Source organism: Corvus kubaryi, unplaced genomic scaffold (assembly GCF_017639235.1).
Source record: "Corvus kubaryi isolate FWS band 111438036 unplaced genomic scaffold, C.kubaryi_AGA036_p1.0 71, whole genome shotgun sequence".
In the NCBI taxonomy this organism is placed as follows: domain Eukaryota; kingdom Metazoa; phylum Chordata; class Aves; order Passeriformes; family Corvidae; genus Corvus; species Corvus kubaryi.
The window spans coordinates 18,479,942-18,498,805 of NW_024582059.1; the positions used below are offsets into that span (position 1 = coordinate 18,479,942).

The following is an 18,864-nucleotide window of genomic DNA, read 5'->3' on the forward strand; positions in this document are numbered from 1 at the left end:
TCTGTGTTTACTATGAAGAAAAAACAATAAATAAAACCTTTTTTTTTCATCAGGTGGCTTTTATTATGGTATTTTTAAAACACACACACACATCTATAGCTAATACTTGCAGAAGCCAAGTAAGGTTAGTCTCCATCAGTTTAAGTACAATACAAATACACAGCCAAAGAAAAACTGTATCCCAAAGTAAGAATAATATTTCAGCTGACTTGCCCTTGGACATAAGATTCTGCAAAATTATCTATTTACAATACTATCAGATTCTGTTCAGCATTTCATACTGCAGATAATGTATCAAAACTTTAAATGTTGAAACAGAAAGGCTAGTGTGCTCTGGAAGCAACACCTGGCAAGTCTGATTTTTACTTAACCTTACAAATGTTGCTAGGAAACCCTACTCAATATTTACTTCGTCTTTAAAGAAACAGACTCATTCATACTAAGCTACTGATGGGAGCATTGGGGACTTGGCGGAGAAGTCCCAACCTAAATTTACTCTTGACATCTCGCTTTCCTAATCCACAGGCCTGACGTAATACAGAAATATAATTAAGAGTTGGGTATGTAGTTACCTTATGAGACCTGTAACAGCATTGGTACTTTGGACTGCAAGCAGTGCAAACAAAGTAACAAAGTTCTGCTATTTTCCTTGGTTTTATGTAAATTTAATTTAAAAAATAAAGGCTACATACTGATGCAGTCTCCTACAAATGGCATATTATTTTTAAGTTTTTGTGAACAGTGGATGATTTAACAAATTTCACCATCAGCTCTCATGTCTAGGACAGAGATATATGGTACCTTCATCTGCCCATATGAAACATCAGAAAAAGCCTAGATTGTACCAAAACCAATATACGGGGAAACATTTATGTATTTGCTCCTACCTTTCAAACTGATTCCATGAAATATATCTATAAAAATCAAAGCTATTTTCTTGTAATCCTAAGTGATGAGATGCTGAATATTCTTAATTTTTTGTCATGTCAGACAAAACCACCAGCTTTCCTAGGACCTAGTGCACTATACTGAGCTTATACCCTCTTGTGCCAATACCTGCTATTTTCCTTGCTCCTATAATCCTTCTCTTCATTTCCATTAGATCACATTTCCTATTCCCCTGCATTCCTGATCTTAAAATCATTCCTATTTGGTCCTGAATAATTTTTTTTTCACTCAGCATGACAATTGCATTCACTTGTATGAAATTACTGATTTAAGTCACACCAACAGCAATACCACCTCTGAGTTCGGGGTGTGCCACGTGATGGAAAAAAGCCAATCTATATCCCAACAAGTAGCAACACTTCTGATGGATTCAGACCCAAGCTCAAAGCCTCAAGCACCTCAGGCAAAATTTGGAAAGAACTATAAATGGCCACACTGCCAGCACGGGGTAAAGAAGCCCCCACGAACACCTACGGACCCCCATCACTATCGCCAAAAAACACAGCTGGGGCTGCCACCCCCAGTGCCTTGAAGCATTCCAGCTTCGAACAGCAGCTTGGCAGAGGGGGGACCCGGCTTCTGTGCAGCAACATGGACCTTGCTACAACCTCAGCAAGACTTGCTTTTAATAAGCACAATATCAGGTGTTTATGCTGAAGCAAGCAGAACCTGAAGCATCTTGAGATCATGGAAAGGGCTAATACAGGGGAAGGACATGGAACAATTAGTGGAGGACATGGAGTAGCTTGTTTATCACAGTACGGAGGGCATGAAAATAAGCAAAGCATGAAGCTCCTCTTGTGAGCTCAGAAGTCATATGGACCAGTGCTGATTCATTAGAGATTAAGACAGGTTTATAACTTTTTTTCCTGTAGCTATCTTATAAATAGACTTAATGACTAAGTAATTTACAACCACTAATACATCACCTAGTCAACTCAGTTAGCCTCATATTAAAATTAATTCATCAGACATCCACAATATCCAATTAGCTGCAAATCAATAGGTTTACTTTACAAGAATTTATTGATCCACAAAGTAGGTTTTTTTCCTGAAATGACAATTGTAAGTTGCTAAATTAGTTTGCCTAAGTTACAGCTGCTTGTAAATACTTAAGGCAGCTGCCTATAATCAAAACAATTCTGTTTGCCTTTACAGATTAGTAGTATAATAAATATCAGAATATCCCTATCTAGCCGAAAAGAAGTGAAATTCACTTAATGAAAAAAAGGATACAGCCTATTTGTCACTTCAGTTTCATTTCCAACTTTCAGGATTTAATTCAGCTTTTTTTAAGATTTCTAGATTGTGGTGAAGGATGAGTAAGTAGGTACTTTGCTCATTCTGGTCACAACTTATGAACAAACACACCTGCTGAAAACAGAGCCTCCGATTTTTCTGTGGAACAATTTCCTCTGCCTGTAACCCTGTTCTCAGTTACAGATGCCTGAGCTAACAGGTGAAAATGCAATTATACACAGGCAGCACTTACATTACAGGCATGATAAAAGGAGATCTACAGAGAGGAGTGGTCAGTCCTGAGGATCCACCATCCAGTTATAGGTGTCACAAGGGTTGTGCTTCAGGCCAGCTCCAGTGGGGTCCCATGGACAGAAGCAGAGGCTGGAATGCCCTGGGTAGTAAGTAACTCCTGCAGTGCTTTTTACATTCTCTTCTGGCTCAGAAATATCTGATTGTTCACCCCTCAGCTGCCCAGTGATGTGAACCACAGGACAGAAGATGGTGGCAACTGGAAGAATCGTTTCAAAAGCACAATTCTGATCCAAATAAAAATGTAAACAAAACCCTACAAACTCTGTTATTAGCCTTCTGCACACAGTTAACTCCTGTTTATGTTAGAAAAGAAATTCAGGACAATTTGCAGACCCATAAGAGATGCACTCTTGATTTTTTTACTTCTATTTTTATATACATTAGCTCCTCCGAATTTTCTCCCTTTTTAAAATAAAATGTCCATCCAAAACACTCATCCTCTTTGCTTCTTCCACCAAGTGGGTTTAATATGAAATGAGTAACCATTCTTTATCTTATTATCTGCATGTGTAGTTTGAAGTTGTCATTACTGCATATTTAATCATTCAACGTTTTCAATGCCCAATCTCCTTTTTTTTTTTTTTTTTTTTACTGTCAGATCTCCAGAAACATAAATTCCAAGCAGTCCCGAGAATCAGAAAGGTTATCTGGGAAACAAATGCAAATCAAGTGCATTGTTTCACTGCAACATTATCTTATGTCATTAGTTGGCAGCAGCCATAAAGCTCTGGACCACTTCCAACATTTACTTCCATACACCGAGCAGAAGCTGACATGTCTAACCCCCCACACTTTGTTCATCTTCCAGCTACTTTACATGGATCCAGATTAAAAATAAGGATTTAAAAATCCTAATTGTATCAACTTGAATCATTCTCTTTTGCCACTGCGTATCTGAAGGAAGAGCAGGGTAAAGCTGTGCAGAGGTTTGTAGAGCTAATTCTGCAGCAATGTGGGTTTACTTGATAGATTTTCCAGCAGGGCAGTCTGCAACAAAGGTTCAGTGCAGAGCTTCAGCAAGTCAGTCATGTTTAGTAACTTTTTCTAATCCTTAAGGAATATTTATTGGCCAATATTTGTTTTTAATTATTAACGTTAGAAAGCCTTAGTGCTCAAAACCAAACAAATTTAGAACGGAAATAACAAAACAAACCCACAGTGTATGCTAAATCCAAGTGAACAGGCTACGAGCTGGGGTGCAATCCTTAGGAGATGGGGGAAAATGACCTCCACTGCAGCATCCCCAAGGGCATCGTGTTCTCTCTCTGCTGGGCTCAGGGCGTCTGGAGAGCTGCAGGAGTGCACTCCTGACCACCCACAGTGGTCCAGCAGAGTGCATTCCCTGGCCAGAAACGATAATGTGTTCAGTTTCTACCAAACCATAAAAATAACAGACCTTGATCCTTGGAAGCGGCAAACATTAAAATATATTGCCAAGTGAAATTCCTGGGTAAAATTCCCAGGGAGTTTTACCGTATCCCAGGATCCACACCTGTGCAAAGTTTTAGTTGTTTTGTTTTATTTTAATTTATCCAAGTGAGTTTGGAAGTTAACACAGTTATATCCAGCAAAGTAGATCTGAAGCCACCATTAGAGGAAGAGCTTTCTAACTGCTCTAACATACTGCACTCTCTAGCACAAATCTAATTTAGTTTAAAATAATGAAGCTGACAGCTCAGATAGTCTGCCTGGAAACTGTGCAAATTTCCCACCCACCTTCATTTGCAAGGTCCCTGGCACTCCAGTCTTCAAAAACGCTGAAGTGCATGACAGGTTTCTAGAGACAAGTCTTCAGCAATGCTAAAAGTGAGATCTCCGACCTTTTGGAGAAGCTCATATTTGAACTCACGCCTCCTGAAGGAAAAGAAAGGTTGCTGTCATGATGCCCCAACCTTAAGGCACTTCCAGAAGCACTCCCTTTCCTGCTCCTAGTCTGAGGGCAGTGACCTTGATGAAACTTGACTGGGAGACCACGTCCCACCTCCAGCACTGCTCCTGTCAGACAAGAGGCAGTGTTTGAGTGGGGAATATGGTAAACCACTTGCAAAAGGGCAGAGAGGGACTCTCACAAGGGCACACAGAGATAGGACAGTGGGTAATGGCTGTAACTGAAGGAGGGTAATTTAGATTAGATATTAGGAAAAAAATCTCTACTCTGAAGGGTGGTGAGGCACTGGCACAGGTTGCCCAGAGCAGCTGTGGATACCCCATCCCTGGAATTTTTCAAGGCCAGGTTGGATGGGGCTTTGGGCAGCTTTGTCTAGTGGAAGGTGTCCTCGCCCATGGCAGGGTAGGGGGGTTGGAACTTGATGACCCTTGATGTCCCTTCCCAACCCAACCCATTCTATAACAGCGAGCAGAGTCCCCTCCCCACTCTCCTTCCTGCAGCAGCACTAAGGGAGAGCTAAAGACACAAACACAATTGATTTTTCAAGGTGAGACGCTGCCAGAGTAAACTGGGGCTCGCCGGTTGTGAAAGCACGTTTCCAAAGGGCTCGGGGAGCACAGGTCTCCGTAAGGACACGGCAGGTGACGCACTCCGGGGGTACACGGACACGGCTCCTTGCGCAAGCCAGAGGGATGTGGGGCACGGGCAGCGCCAGCACCATGGGCCCTGCTCAGCCCAGCCACACTCAGCACCTGCCCCTTCCTGGCCTGGATCTGCCAGCAAGAAGCACAGCCTGACGTAAAATTTATTCAGCAGAGCACTGCTTTGCTAAATTACTGCTCCCATCTCCATGGGGCACTTGGGAGCCAAGAGCAGGACAGCTCCCATGTGCCATCCTGACCCTCTGAGGCAGGTACAGGAGAAGAGGTGACGAACAAAAGAAGTTCAGTACAAAGGAATTCAGCAGCAATGGGTTTGGTGGGACTGCATTACGATCTTAGCACAACGCAGGATTCAGAAAAGCATTGCCAAAAATGCTGGAAAGACCCTACAGTTCTCGGCAGCTGGGACAGGCAAAATCCTTGTCAGGACAAACTACTTAATTCCCCATTCTGCCCTCTGATTAAAAGTTCTCAGGCCACTGATAGATTACACTGCCCAAAATAAACCTCTAAAATACTGCTTTGTTTTGCAGACTTAAGGCTGAACATGCACCCAGAAAGATCATATACACACAAAAATAAGGAAGTGAGATATTCTCACAAATCCAAAAGATTCAGAAAGCATTATTAAAGATGGTAAGAGGTTTTTAATTTCTTTTTTTTCCCAAAGACCTAATTTCTATGGAATTGTTTTATAAAGCTGTCACTTTTAGAAACTTGGGATAACACCTCTCAAAAGCAGACATGGAACGAAAAGCACAATAGAAAAGACTCATGTATTCAGTACAAATTTTAGCCTGAAAGCTCATTCAAAAAGTTATTTCAACTCCAGATGCAAGTAGAAAGTATTGTTTGGAAGAGAGGATGGAAATGAGTAAAGTGATATAAAAATTGTCAGAAACATTCAGCAATTAGTCTGAAATTTGCTTTTTAACCTCAGGGCTGTAACTCTTTGATCTATTACTATCACTAACCACAATCAGCAGCATACCCATGCATCTTAGAGGAGCGTACAAATTCCTATAAGCCATTTTACATATTATCCACAAATACTGGATTCTGTTTCTGCTCAGAGGTTCTAACCAAAAAGTTACTTTTTTTTTTCTCCTTTCCAAAAAATAACGTTATATATTGACTTCAAGTAACCCTACCTCCAAATATGAAATTTAAGCTATCAGTTTGTTCATGAAGCCAATACACAGCTTAGAGATCGCAGATTTGGAGAAATTTAATTTAGCAACCAGCTAACAACAAATTCTAATGTAATTGCAGGCACTTAATTCAGTGTTTAAGATAAAGAAATAAAATTCAACTTATTTTGTGATCTATCAGTAGTGTGGAAACTCCTGCTATAATATAAGTCAGTAAAGAAATGGCATCTTGCAAAAATACTTATTCATGTACTGAATAGGTACAACCAGTGTTAGTTACACTTTTAAGAATCCCAAATGAATAGCATGGATTTGGTTTTCTGCACTTTTTTCTGTTGCTGTTGTTTTGGGAGAGGGTTTTGGCAGTTCGGGGTGGGATGGGGGGTGGGAGAGGGTTGATTTTTGTGTTTTAAATCTTTCAGCACTGATTTCAGCAAAATAGAAAAAGAGAACCCCCCCAGATCACTTCCTTTCAGAAAACACAAGGTTAAGCTCTGATAAACCACATTAATAAACCTCAGCTGCAAAACAAAACAAAAACAACAAAAATAAAAAAACACAGCCCCAAGGAAGGTCCCAGAGCCTCCCATTTAATAAGACCATACATTTGAAAACTTTGCCCTGAAAGCAAACCAACCCTCAACGTTTTTGTAAAATCCTGGGGGTCCCTGAAGAGAAAGACATGGATCACAGAAATCCTGCTTCCAAGTCGGAGGAGGGAGTGCCTACTCCCACGCAAGCACCGCAGAGAGCGGGAGATGCTGCCGCTCCTCTCACCGGCAGTGGTACTGGAGCAGGCTACACTGGGAACTGCTGGCACGGATAAACAGGCGCTTCCTGACCTGCCAGCCCCTCCCCTGTAGCATAAGCCAAAAAACTGTGCCTTCCTCCAAGGTCAGCCTGACTCCTCCAGCAACAAACCCAAGGTGGCTCCAGCAGGAGAGGGCCCACCAGACAGTGACCTTCCGCTGCAGGTTACACAAGTAGGGCAGCGAGCAGCCAAATCATGCCATGGTCTATTTAGGGTGCATTCAGACGTGCCCAATAACACTGAGAGAACCTGGTCCATTGCACTCGATGGAAATACTGCTGCTTTTTTTTTTCCTCTCCACAGATCTCTCACTCAGAGAAGACTGCAACCAAAGTAATTCATATGCTGAGCACCAGGCACTGTGTAGCAACCAGCTGCATGTGAAAACCGATAAAAGTACTAAACTTAGATGGATTTAATACCTGTTTTTCACACACTCTTTTCAGTTTCCTCATTGGACCATTTTTATCACTCTTAGACAGCCATATTTTAAGATACATTTGCCAGAGAACAAGTTACAGTTCTATATTCATCCTTAACTGTGGTATTTTCTGACCTCTGAGATCTTAAATCTCAAATCACAGCACTCCATTGTTCTCCAAGAAGTTTTGGTCAAAACAAATCCATTATTAACTCCATCTCCTACAACTCTGTTCAAAGACTCAATGCACACAATTTAAAAAGAGAAAATGCCTTTTAAAACTGTATCCTGAAAATACTAGTGCTGGGATTACGGCTCAACAACACATCTTTTAGCAGAAAGGTGCACTTGGGATATTTCGCAGGCTCCTTTCCTTTTCCATCCCTTCAGTTTGTTCTTGTGTCCATATCACATCACGCTGCTCACCAAGCTTCACTGTCCTGTTGGTTTTTTAGAGCTTCAGAGTGAACTGGATCAGGAACCCAATCTGGCTCTCACATACAAGAAGCCCAATCAAAGGGCAAAACCAAAATCAGAGCAGACAAGGCATGGCCCAACAGAGTATTTTCACCACTGCAAACAACACATTGTTCAGCTACAAGTGACACCTAACAGCAGCCGCTGCTCCAGCCTGGGATCAGCAAAGCATCAATAAGTACCTGGAAATCTGATTCAGCTGGGCAGAGCACTTCACAGCAGGTTGTAGCTCCATTAATGTTAAGTGCTGGTTGAGTAAGGCCAGGTTATTGAACCACAACTTAACAATTTACTCCCTCTGCAGACAACACAAGAACTGCATGAGCACGGAATCTGCTGCAGCAATCCCTGTGCATGTTTGCTGCAACACACATCCCATAAAATAGGATGGGAACATTTTTTATACAGTACATACTTTTCTGTCTTCCAGTCCTCATTAAAATGGATTGATCCATACTGTCGGAAAATGAATAATCAAAATTTCTTCTGCTTGCTAAAACGTGTGCATTGAAGGTGACCCCACCTTCCTGTTTTTCAGAAAGCCATCAAAAGAAGATTATCATAGTGAGAACCCATACCACCAAAAGTGATACAAAAACTAGGCAACGACTGTTAACTACTATTAGAATAAAACATAGCAAACTGATTTCCAATAGCCAGGTACTGCAAAGTTTAGTGGTATCAACCAGCACTTGAAACATTTTGGAAATACACAGCATTATTCACCCCCACACAAAGAAACAACCAAGCCCTAGATCCTGTCACGCAGATTGACAACAGAGCTCTTATTTTCCCAGATGTGGAAGATCCACCCATTTACAGAACACAGTTTTCCAGTAATGTGGACTTCACCTTGCCACAGCACAAGAGTCAATGGATGTGTATAATTTAAAGGGAGAATAAAGCATTATTTGCATTCCCATTTTAAGGGAAAATACCTTATACAGACTTTGAACTCCTCAATAAAAAGCAACACAAAAACCCAGCACCCTCACCAAAATAACAACAAAGAAAGCTGTAGAAAGTAAAAGGCTGTTCAATGCATGCTGGTATGCCCAAGGGAACCTTTCAACCTCCTGGTCTGACATACTAATACAGACTTCTAATTTCTTTAGCTAGAAATAAAGAATATGCAGAGGTCAAAGCTGCATTAAAAAAAAAAAAAATCACAAAATTATACAAGAACCTACAAAAACAAGTATACCTACTCAAACTGAACTAAAGGAAAAATATAGATTTAAGGCTATGGTCTATGGTATTAGAGAATAATTTGTGAAAAAGGTCTGCACAGTAAATTTTTGGGAAGATAAAGGGGAATACAGTCCTGCCAAGCATGGAGAATATTTTAACAGCACAGTCCTTTTCTCATAAAGTCCGTCAGCAAACAGAGGTCAAGGCCATTCATAAATTCTACAAATAATATTTACCAGACCTTTATCTTTCTGGCAGGTATAATTCTGATAAGTGACTATTTTAGATAATATTTAACATAAAAGTTTATTTACAAAAATACTTGCAATAGCCTGAAATCAGATTTTAACCAGAATCAATTCAAGCCAGTAAAGGCTACAGGTAAATCAAGACCATGTTGATGGGTTGCTTTCTGGTTTTGGGTTGGGTGGGATGGGGTTTTTTCAAGTAGGGTCTAAGAAATAAATACTGACACACGTGAAGTGCTCAGGAACAGACACGTATAAGTCGTCCCTAAAATCCCATCAAACGTCAACGATCAAAAATTTCTTGAAACACAATTATAGATAAACATATGCAATTCATATTAAAACACTAAACTTTCTGAATAACAGCTCATCAAACTTAGTGAATTCTTCCCACACTGGATTACACCAGTGGAATTGCCAGGAAGAAATGACAGTAGGAGTATCAGCCCTCTGTTTCCACCACAACCACTGAGAAAAGCGAGTGTGTGTGTGTACATACATGAGTTAATACGGAAATTAGAGGGAAAACGCACATTTGCAGAAGAAGCTTTAGGTAAGAGCTAATGCAGCAGAATGGTCATCCTCCTCAATTGTCGCTGGTCTTTTAAGCAACCATGACATTTTTCCTAGGCCACTTTGAAAATCACATAATTGGCATGATCATGGGGCTTAGGCTAGCACCCCAATTCGGAAGAGCACTGATTACCTTAAAGTGAAATCATATCTGGATTCTTAGTGTAGGTTTTCATCAATGACATCACACAATTGCACACACCTTCTTTTTCAAGCCCACTTAGCTATCATTTAGTTTAGAAACCAGTATTTCTTAGAAATGCTATTTGTGGAGGGAGGAATCTATACACAGACAGACAAGTATGATTCACCCTTTATTAAAAATTACAAATGTAAAATCTTTCAAAAACAAAGACGTGTTCTGCATGCATATTAGCAGAAGAAAAATATTTATAAGGAAATAAGGGAATTTGGTTTTGCTTAAGAGGCTCTCATTCCCCAAACACCACAAGCTGCAATGTTATAAAAAAGTTACTGCCAACTAACTTAAAAAGAACCATAACTGTGCACATCTAATAAAAGTAACTGAAGGAGAAAAAGAGAAATGTTGTAGTTGGCAGTGGGTGATTGGCACAGTCAACAAGGCAGCAAGGCATTTTAAATGTTTCAACTATGGTTATTAAACACTATCACCAAGTGTAACTGATTTAAGAAAGGAGAGACTCTAATATGAAAAAAAAAATTACAGAAATATTCTAAAGATACATTATCAATGTAAAAAGTCAAAGTCATCTTCTTTTGGCCACCCACTCCTTTTCACCATGTAGGCTGCAAGTCTGAAGCAATTCAGAAAGGGCATGACATCAGGGTTCAGAAAATAATGCTGCTAAAACAAGACATATTCCATGATGGTCATCTACTGGCTTTAGAGAACCATACAGCCTGTTTTTTCCCTTCACCTTTTTCTTTGCTTGCAGCCATTTATACCGCAAGCTAAGTACCCCTGAAAAAAAGAGGAAGACTTAGAATACCAGAAACTTTAAAATATTGCAAAATTCGAAGGGTTAATCACATGCTGTAAAACTCTGAAAAATGTGTGATGCCTGATACGGTTGACACATCAGAAAAAAAAACCTGACTGGAAATAGCAAGGATCTGGTTTAGATGTAGAGGACAGGTGTGATGCTGCTGTTCTGATGACATGAAGGAAGAGGTATTTTGCAATCCCCATACAACACAGATATGGGACAGCTGAAACCAACCTTGGGATGTTGGGGCTGGCGTGGTTTTAAGCTATGTGTGTTTTATTACAACATTTCAGAGCACCAACTAATTTGAGTATGATTTTCTCTGTTATAGCTGCAAGACAGCACAGAAATGAAGAGAAAAATAAAGATTAGTCTGAGGTTTGATAGCAAGGCTGAACTTTACATGCATGACATCTTATGTTGAGTCTTTATGACTTGTCTCACCAGCAGACAAATAATCTCAGCAGGCACCTCCGCACTCAAATCTGCACTGCTAAAATGATCTCTATATGAATTTACCTTGAAAATTTTAAGGGCTTTGCACAGGTCCCTGGCTGCACCTGTTGGCATAGAGCCATCGCCAAGCAGATTAAGAGCAATATTTAGTTAAATAATGGGGTTGAGTTAGGAGATCTGAAATGATGACACATATCCTAATCTGGAGTACAGATCAGGATGCCTGGAGTGTCGCAACCCTGCAGATCTCCATCACCTGAACAGAATTCTGTATGCAACAGCTCTGAGCACTAAACATTTAAGGATTTCTGGATTCTTAGTGTAGGTTTTCATCAATGACATCACACAATTGCACACATGTAGCTGCAAAGTGGCAGCTACACTCACCTGCACATCCTACAGAGATACCAGCTTAGAGAACAAAGACAGGAAAGTGCACCCAGCCTATGTCATCATCAAGTCTGATTACATTTACCGACCTAGAGCTACCATGGACTAATGTCAGATCAGAAGATTCCTTTAAAAGCCTTACGAGAAACTGCTACTCCAAACACAACTATTGATGGCAACCATGCTCCTACCTGCATTATCTCCCTGTTTATTGTGCCTGCCCCTGCAATGGATGACAGCCTTTACTCAGCGCAAGCATTCAGTCACACAAGAGCTCCCACAGCTGGCAGGAGCTACCTGTCCAAGCAACAGTGCTCAACCACAAAGTAAAATATTGGATCTTTATATTCAGGCATTCCATCAGTCTTCTGGTGAACTTTTCTCACTATATAAATAATGCAATTTATGAAAATTTAATCAGGTAAAATAACTAGAAAACAGTACCTCCATCTTCCTTAATCCAAGAAAGTACATTTAAGCCAAGACTGGATGATAACAAATAACCAGCTACATGCAAAGTTCAGCATGATGATGGGATACAGCCCTTCCAAGCTGAGTGTATTAAAAAGTGCAATTTTTTTCAAGACCATATTGGAAATGGCCAAAGAAAAAGTGAAGTATGGCCTACAAAATGATAGGGAGATTGTAGCAGTGCTGGACAGAACTGAGAAAAAAATGAAAACCGTTGAAGTCTTTTTTTTTTCTTTTCTCCTTATGGGTAGATAGGCTGATTTCCCTCCTGAAAAGCACCATTATTTTAGATATTATGTTTTTCACTGCAACGCTATTTTCAGAAATCTGTAGTATCATACAAATATGGAAAACACCACGCATCCTACTCACCCTACTCCAAGAATAAAGCAGATGCTTCATTCACCGAGGGCAGCTGCGTAGCTCGTGATGAGCAAAAAAAAAATACTTCAGAAAGGTAAATGCCACTCTGTTACTGGCTATTTGAGCTTTAGCACAAGCCTTTGGTGTGCCTGCTGGACACGTGGATATGCTATGCAACCACTGTAACTCACTCATGTTGTCAGAGGCACTTCATAACTCATACTAATGGCTCTGAAACTAGATGGTTTAGGAAAGTAAGCATCCCTCATGAGATACACACAGACACCTGCTTGAAGAAGGATGTGCTGCTGTGGGTCAGCCGAGAAACCCAAATTCAGATGACACTTGCTTATTTCTCTTCCACCAAAAGTGAGGAGATCAGTTTATCCATTTCTCCCTTTCGAATGCATCAAGTTTTAACAGCCCTCCTCCTTCTGGAGGCATTTTTCTATATATACAAACCAAATGTTCCTACAGTTAAAATACAGAAATAATATGTTGCCACAGGCTTATAACATTTAGTTTTTTAAACTTAACCAGTTACAGTCCAGTGCAGTCATAGAACCATGCTTCTTCACAAAAACAGATTCCTGACACTATTGTTTTCTTATCCTCGTCTCAACATTTCATCTGAGGAACAACATATTCAAGCACTAGCTAAGAAAGAATAACCATTATAGGACACAAGAGAGCAATTTTACTAAGCTCTCATTATGGGAAAAACAACATTTGTAGTAGTAAGAGCTCATAAACATACTAAAGCTATACCTTCAAACCTAATAATAACAGAATATAATATGTTCTTCTTAAATATTAAAGCCAGCACTTTGTTTTTATTAAAGGCAGAGTAAAATACAGCAAGATAGCAACAAATCTAATAATAACTGAAATTCAAACAAAGAATTACGCATCAGACTGAGAAATACCACCCTGGTCCTCATTTTAATTCATGCCTTGTTTGTTTAATGCAGGGGAAGAAAGAAAAAAATGAGGAGACAAAAAAAAAGTAGTAATTTTCCAGCTCACCTGGACACGTTTTCTGGAATGTACTCTAGAACTGGATACCCATCACTTCTTCTGGATGCCAACTCTGAATGCGACTTCCAGGTCTCCACGAGCGTGCTGACAGCAGGGAAGGAGCTCAAGTGCTGAAATGTCTGCTCTCGAGCAACCGGCCGCGACAAGGATATCGTGCCCTGGGCACCGATCCTGTAGTGAAATGACTGTCCACCTGAATTTACACCCACAATGGCAGAGGATGGTATACTGTTCTCTTGGTAATAGCTGCCATCATCAGGCTCCTGCTTAATCCCCACACGTAGGCCCGGATTTGGAAAACCACTACCTTCACAACTGCCATCAAATGAAGAAACAGGTGGTCCTAAAATCCCAGAAAGAGAGTAATAGTCTTTGTCATCCATAAAAGAAAAATATGAGCCATCTGTAAACGGGAAAGGATTTACTGTTTGATTCCCTTTAAAGGAGGCACCAGAACAAGGATGTTTGGCCGACTCTTGCTTCACTGGTACTGAAAAGGGGGAATCGGAGTTTATTTTGCTGCTGCTGTCACCGATGCAGGCGCTGCCGAAGGACCCATCTGGCTCAGGCTTTATGAACTGAACAAGGTTCATCTGGCTGTTGTTGGAGATGGCGTTCTCCATTTCCTCCATCTTAGGAAACGTGAGCTCTTGAGCACTCTTGTCTTTTGTTTCTGGACTAGGAACGGTATCTTGGCTTCTGCTAGGTCCCGCTGGCGTGCCAGAAGGCGGGAACCCTATGGAGTTGTTTACGGGGCTACAGATGGATGATCCCACAGTGCTAACCGCTGGACTAGAACGAGTGGACCTATTATTGGCATTGGAAGGGCTGGCAATGGAGCTCCTGGAGTTCAGGTTTGCAGGACTGGACACAGAAGACCGCATAGTGATATTATTGGGACTCGAGACGGGAGATTTCACACTGCAGTGACTGGGAGGACTGGAAATCGGCGACTTCATGCTACTGATAGGGCTGGAAAGCGGAGAGCCGACGTTGCTGACGTGCGCAGGGCTGTGCAACATGGAGCCCCGGTTCTCAACGTTCGGCGAGCGCGACAGAGGGGTGCCCTGCCCGATGGGGCTGTGCATGGCAAAGTTCCCAAAGCTAGCGGTAGTTGAGGACACGGAGTTAATGCCCGCAGGACTACATACAGAGGAGGCCATGTTCTGAGGGCTGCAGCCTGAGGGGCTTTTCTCTTGACACATGATAGGGCTTTTGACAATCGCGTGCATGGCACCACCGTTCACAGCGTTTCCAGAGTCCGACATCAAAGACCTCAAGGGCCTGCTGGCGCTGTGGAGGGGAGAGGAGCAATGGCCGTTCTCCTTGTAGAGCTTCACCAGCTGCTCCACGTTCTGGTAGATCTTTCCCGGGCTCCCCTGGTTCTGCTGATCATAGTGGTAATCAGCGTCTCGTATTGAATCCATATATAAACCCATGGATTCAGCCACCGTTGCTGACAGTTCCTTGGACTCCGTTTCGGTTTTGATGTCAGAGGGCAGAAGACCAGGCTGGCTGTTGTCTTGCTGCAGGCAGGAGAGTAGCTCAGGTTTTTCTTTGCTGTTTCCTTGAGCACTGCTGTTCACGAAAGTGCTGGCGGCGCATTTTACATTTACAATCTCCATGTAGTTACTGTCATCAGTCTGCTCTCCAGCACCTATGGAAGAATACTCCACAGACTGAGAAACTTGACCCCACCGTCTCTCCATATCTAAGCCTTCTGGGTAGCTGTGGTATCCTTTTGTCTCCATAACTAGCAAAGACATATATAAAAAAGTAAAATTAATGACAGGACAGTGTGACTTCCTAAGGAAATTTCCTAATTTCCTAAGGAAACAAGGCGTATCCGCTCTCTCTGTCTATCCTCCTCTCTCTCTCTGCCTGCCAGTCCCATTTCCCTGCCCCATCCATCATCTCTCAACCATTTGTCCAATTTCAATCAAACCAAGGGAAAAGGTCTCATGGATATGACAGCCCCATGGATTCAGGGAGAAAACGGCTCAGCAGTTAGGAAACACCCAAATTTTTGCTCCCAGCTTTGCCCCAAAAGGCCTGGCAATGTCAGCACAACCACCCACCCTCCCCGGCCACAGCCCCATGGCCAATGCCAGCTGTATATCCCCTCACCCAGGGACCTGGAAGGAAAAAGGGAAGGGGGAGTAAGGAAGGAGGGGATCCAGAGAGGTCCTGAAAGGACATGCTGGTGGTAGGCAGGATGCAAACCCTGTGGAAATTGCTCATTACAGGTCTGCTCCTCCAAGGACCTTCCACTGCCATGTTACAAGGACAGCAAAGCAAGGGAGGCTGCTGTTTTAAGGGGGTTTCTCTTCATCATCCTCACCCCCCAGTGTAACACAGGATGCTTTAGAGGAACCAGCGGTTCTGAAGGGCTGGGAGCTGACCTGCCCCTTCCCAGCTGTACAAACCTCTTGTACAACCACCCAAGGAGACACGAAGGCATGGGGAGAGAAGTAGGACAGAAGCTCAGTAGGAAACATTTCTGCCACAGAGGAAGGGGATCAGACTAGGTGGGAATGCATGGCTATTAAATGGATCCATAATTGAGCCAATTCTGCAAACCTCCATGGCAGCCAGCAAGAGGAATATATAAAGAAAAGTAAACCTTATTCTAAAATGGACCCTAAAAAAACTCCTCCTATCCCACATGCTGCTTTCTCGAGGTAGGGAGCAAAATGCATGACCTAGTCTCCAATAAACTGAAAACCACATGTAAGTAACAAGAATTTCTAATTTTTTAAGGATTTGGCTCATAGTATCATTAGAACTGCAGAAACTCAAGTGCCAACAGTTACAATATCAATATTATGCAAATATTTTTTTTCCTTTCAGAATGTATTTATTTTCCAATATTTAATTTAGTGTTTAGCCCTTTTACTTAACACTACTTAACCACGCTATCTTAAGCAAAATTATAAAAACAAAACAAAAAAACTGTAAAATGAATGACTTGAATACTTCTTTGCCCTTACTTAGTTGGAACTATAGCTCTATGCCTACATTCCCCTGAAGCACAAATTTTATTAGAACCTAGAATTATGTGTCTCACATCATCATGTATATCAAATCACATTCCTATAGCCTAAAATTTTCAGACAGAAGTGTCTAATTCCACATAAAGTCACTCCCAGATAATCACCTACCCCTGATTTAAGTGCTGACCAAGCCTAATTCCTAGAGAAATCAATTGCAGCTGTGAGTGACCCGCATTTCTGAAAACTAGGAAACTTAGTTAAGGCTTAAAATTAGGATGTAAGTTAAAATTAACCTCAGAAACACCAGCAGAACCACTGCATACCAGGAAATCTCTGTTACAGGCCTAACATTACACCAGTGTTTGAGCTTTGTAGTGACTTCTCCCACAGCAGTAAAATTCAAACTTCATATAAAATCAGTAGGCAAGCATACTCTAAAACTTCAGCGAATAAAAATCTGGGTCACACAAAGGAAAAGAAATTAGAAAATGCCCTGATCCTGCACTTGCAAAGGCTGGTAAATATATCTGAGAGGATCAAAAAGCAGCAGACATTATTTGTGGCCTGATACAAGTTCAGTTTAAAATGACAGATATAAATTAAGGGAGAATGCAGCAGCAAACAGATTTTTTCGGAGCGCTGGTTTCTGTCACCTCCAAGCGCCTCAGTGGATACCAGAACCAAATTAATCATCTCAGGGGTTACTGGGAGCGTTGGGGTTTGGTTTTGTTCTTTTAGGGAGAACTTACTATAGCTTGACTAGCATCTTTATACATGGAATCCACACTTCACCTACTGCACACACATGCCTTTTTACTAACTTTAACTAAACAAATCTGACGCGGGCTAAAACGTCCACAACTAAAGCTCAGCAGTGTTACCTATCAGAACCAAGATCACCTCTATCAGATACTTTACAACATAAGACATATTGTGAGCACAGCAGCTTCTCCAAACTCCCTCCCCGAAGAATTACCCAGACACTGCGAGTTGTGTATTTCACCCCAAACACATCAACAAACACAGCCCTCTCTCCGCAGCACAAATCTCCGATCAATCAGGCATTAAACCAGTCTCGCAGCAACAGCCAAATAAAAAATCAAATGGTACCTGGTATCCCTGCAACCAAAAGGTCACCTAGATACGGGAAAATCTGAAGTAAACCCAGGTTCATAAAAAAAAAAAATAAAATAAACTGCTGGCTCAAGCGACCACCCACTTCTTAATTCTCGGTGTTTGTAAATGAAATTTTCTTTAAGTTTCACTGTCTGCCAGCCACCTCGTTGACACAACACTGCCCAGGGGACCAGAGTTTCATGGCTAGGCTGGGGTTTCCCCCCCTTTTCTCCAGAGCGGCGAAGCGGCGCGGGCAGCCCCGGCACCGTCGCTGCCCCGGCACGGCCGCCCACGGACCCGAGCGGAGCCGGGCGCGGGTCCTCCCCCGTCCCCGCGGGTTAACACCCACGGAGGCAGCGCGCACGCTGATTTCCCTATTTACCGTACGCTGTGAGGAGCATCACCGCAGCTCCCAGGCAGCAGCCACCACTTTGCACCCCTACCCCCCACCCCCCCGCCGCCTGTCCACTTTCCCGCAGGTGCAGTCCGGGTTGTCACGCGTGGAGGAGCCCGCCAGTGCCCGGGGGCTCGCCCCCTACCTTCCCTCCCTCCCAGGAGCCCGCGGGGGAGGGGGGACCCGAGAGCCCAAACCCGCTTTCGGCCGAGCCCGCCCCGCCGGCCCCCTCCGGCCGCCCGCCCCGCGAGCGACGCAGAAAAGCGCTTTTTCCCGTGCAAATGCCGCTCCCCAGCCTTCACGGCGGGGAGGCTCCGGGCCCCGCTGCCGAGCCCCCCGGCTCCCGCCACACCCCGCCAGCCGCCCCTCCCGCCGCGGGTCGGGGAGCGGAGCGGTGCCCCCCGGCCCAGCCCCGGTACCTGTTGCGGCGGGGCGCGTCCCCGAGCCCTCGCGGCGCGGAGCGGAGCGCAGGGCGGAGCGGCAGGGCGGGCAGCGCGGCTCCCCCGCCTCCCCGCCCGAGGTGCGCCGCGCCGCCCGGTGACACGGAGCGGCACCCGGGAGGGGACGGGAAAAGGTGCCAAGTCCTTTAAAAACATGTCACATGCCCACATAACGTTCAAGTTTACGTCCCGCCCGCCGCCCGCCTCGATAGGCGGGCGCGCCGCGGAGCGCCGCGCGGCCGGGGCCAGGCCGGCGCGCCATTGGCTGCGCCGCGCCGTCAGTCACCCGCCGGGCGACATGACTGATACAA

General features: G+C 43.2%; 1 protein-coding gene across 2 annotated transcripts in view; it reads right to left on the reverse strand.

The window, feature by feature from the left end:
* Positions 1-18,583, reverse strand: part of NR3C2 (nuclear receptor subfamily 3 group C member 2) — a 189,146-nt gene extending 170,563 nt beyond the window's left edge. The window contains exons 1-2 of one of the 2 annotated variants that reach the window (XM_042049975.1): positions 18,533-18,583; positions 13,599-15,363 (exon numbers count right to left, since the gene is read on the reverse strand). In XM_042049975.1, the coding sequence (XP_041905909.1) occupies positions 13,599-15,361 (1,763 nt within the window). In that variant the 5' untranslated portion in view covers positions 15,362-15,363; positions 18,533-18,583. Of the gene's footprint in view, positions 1-13,598; positions 17,986-18,532 lie in introns of those variants that run through there. The other variant, XM_042049974.1, reaches the window with a different exon arrangement.
* Between the last annotated feature and the right edge of the window lie 281 nt (positions 18,584-18,864).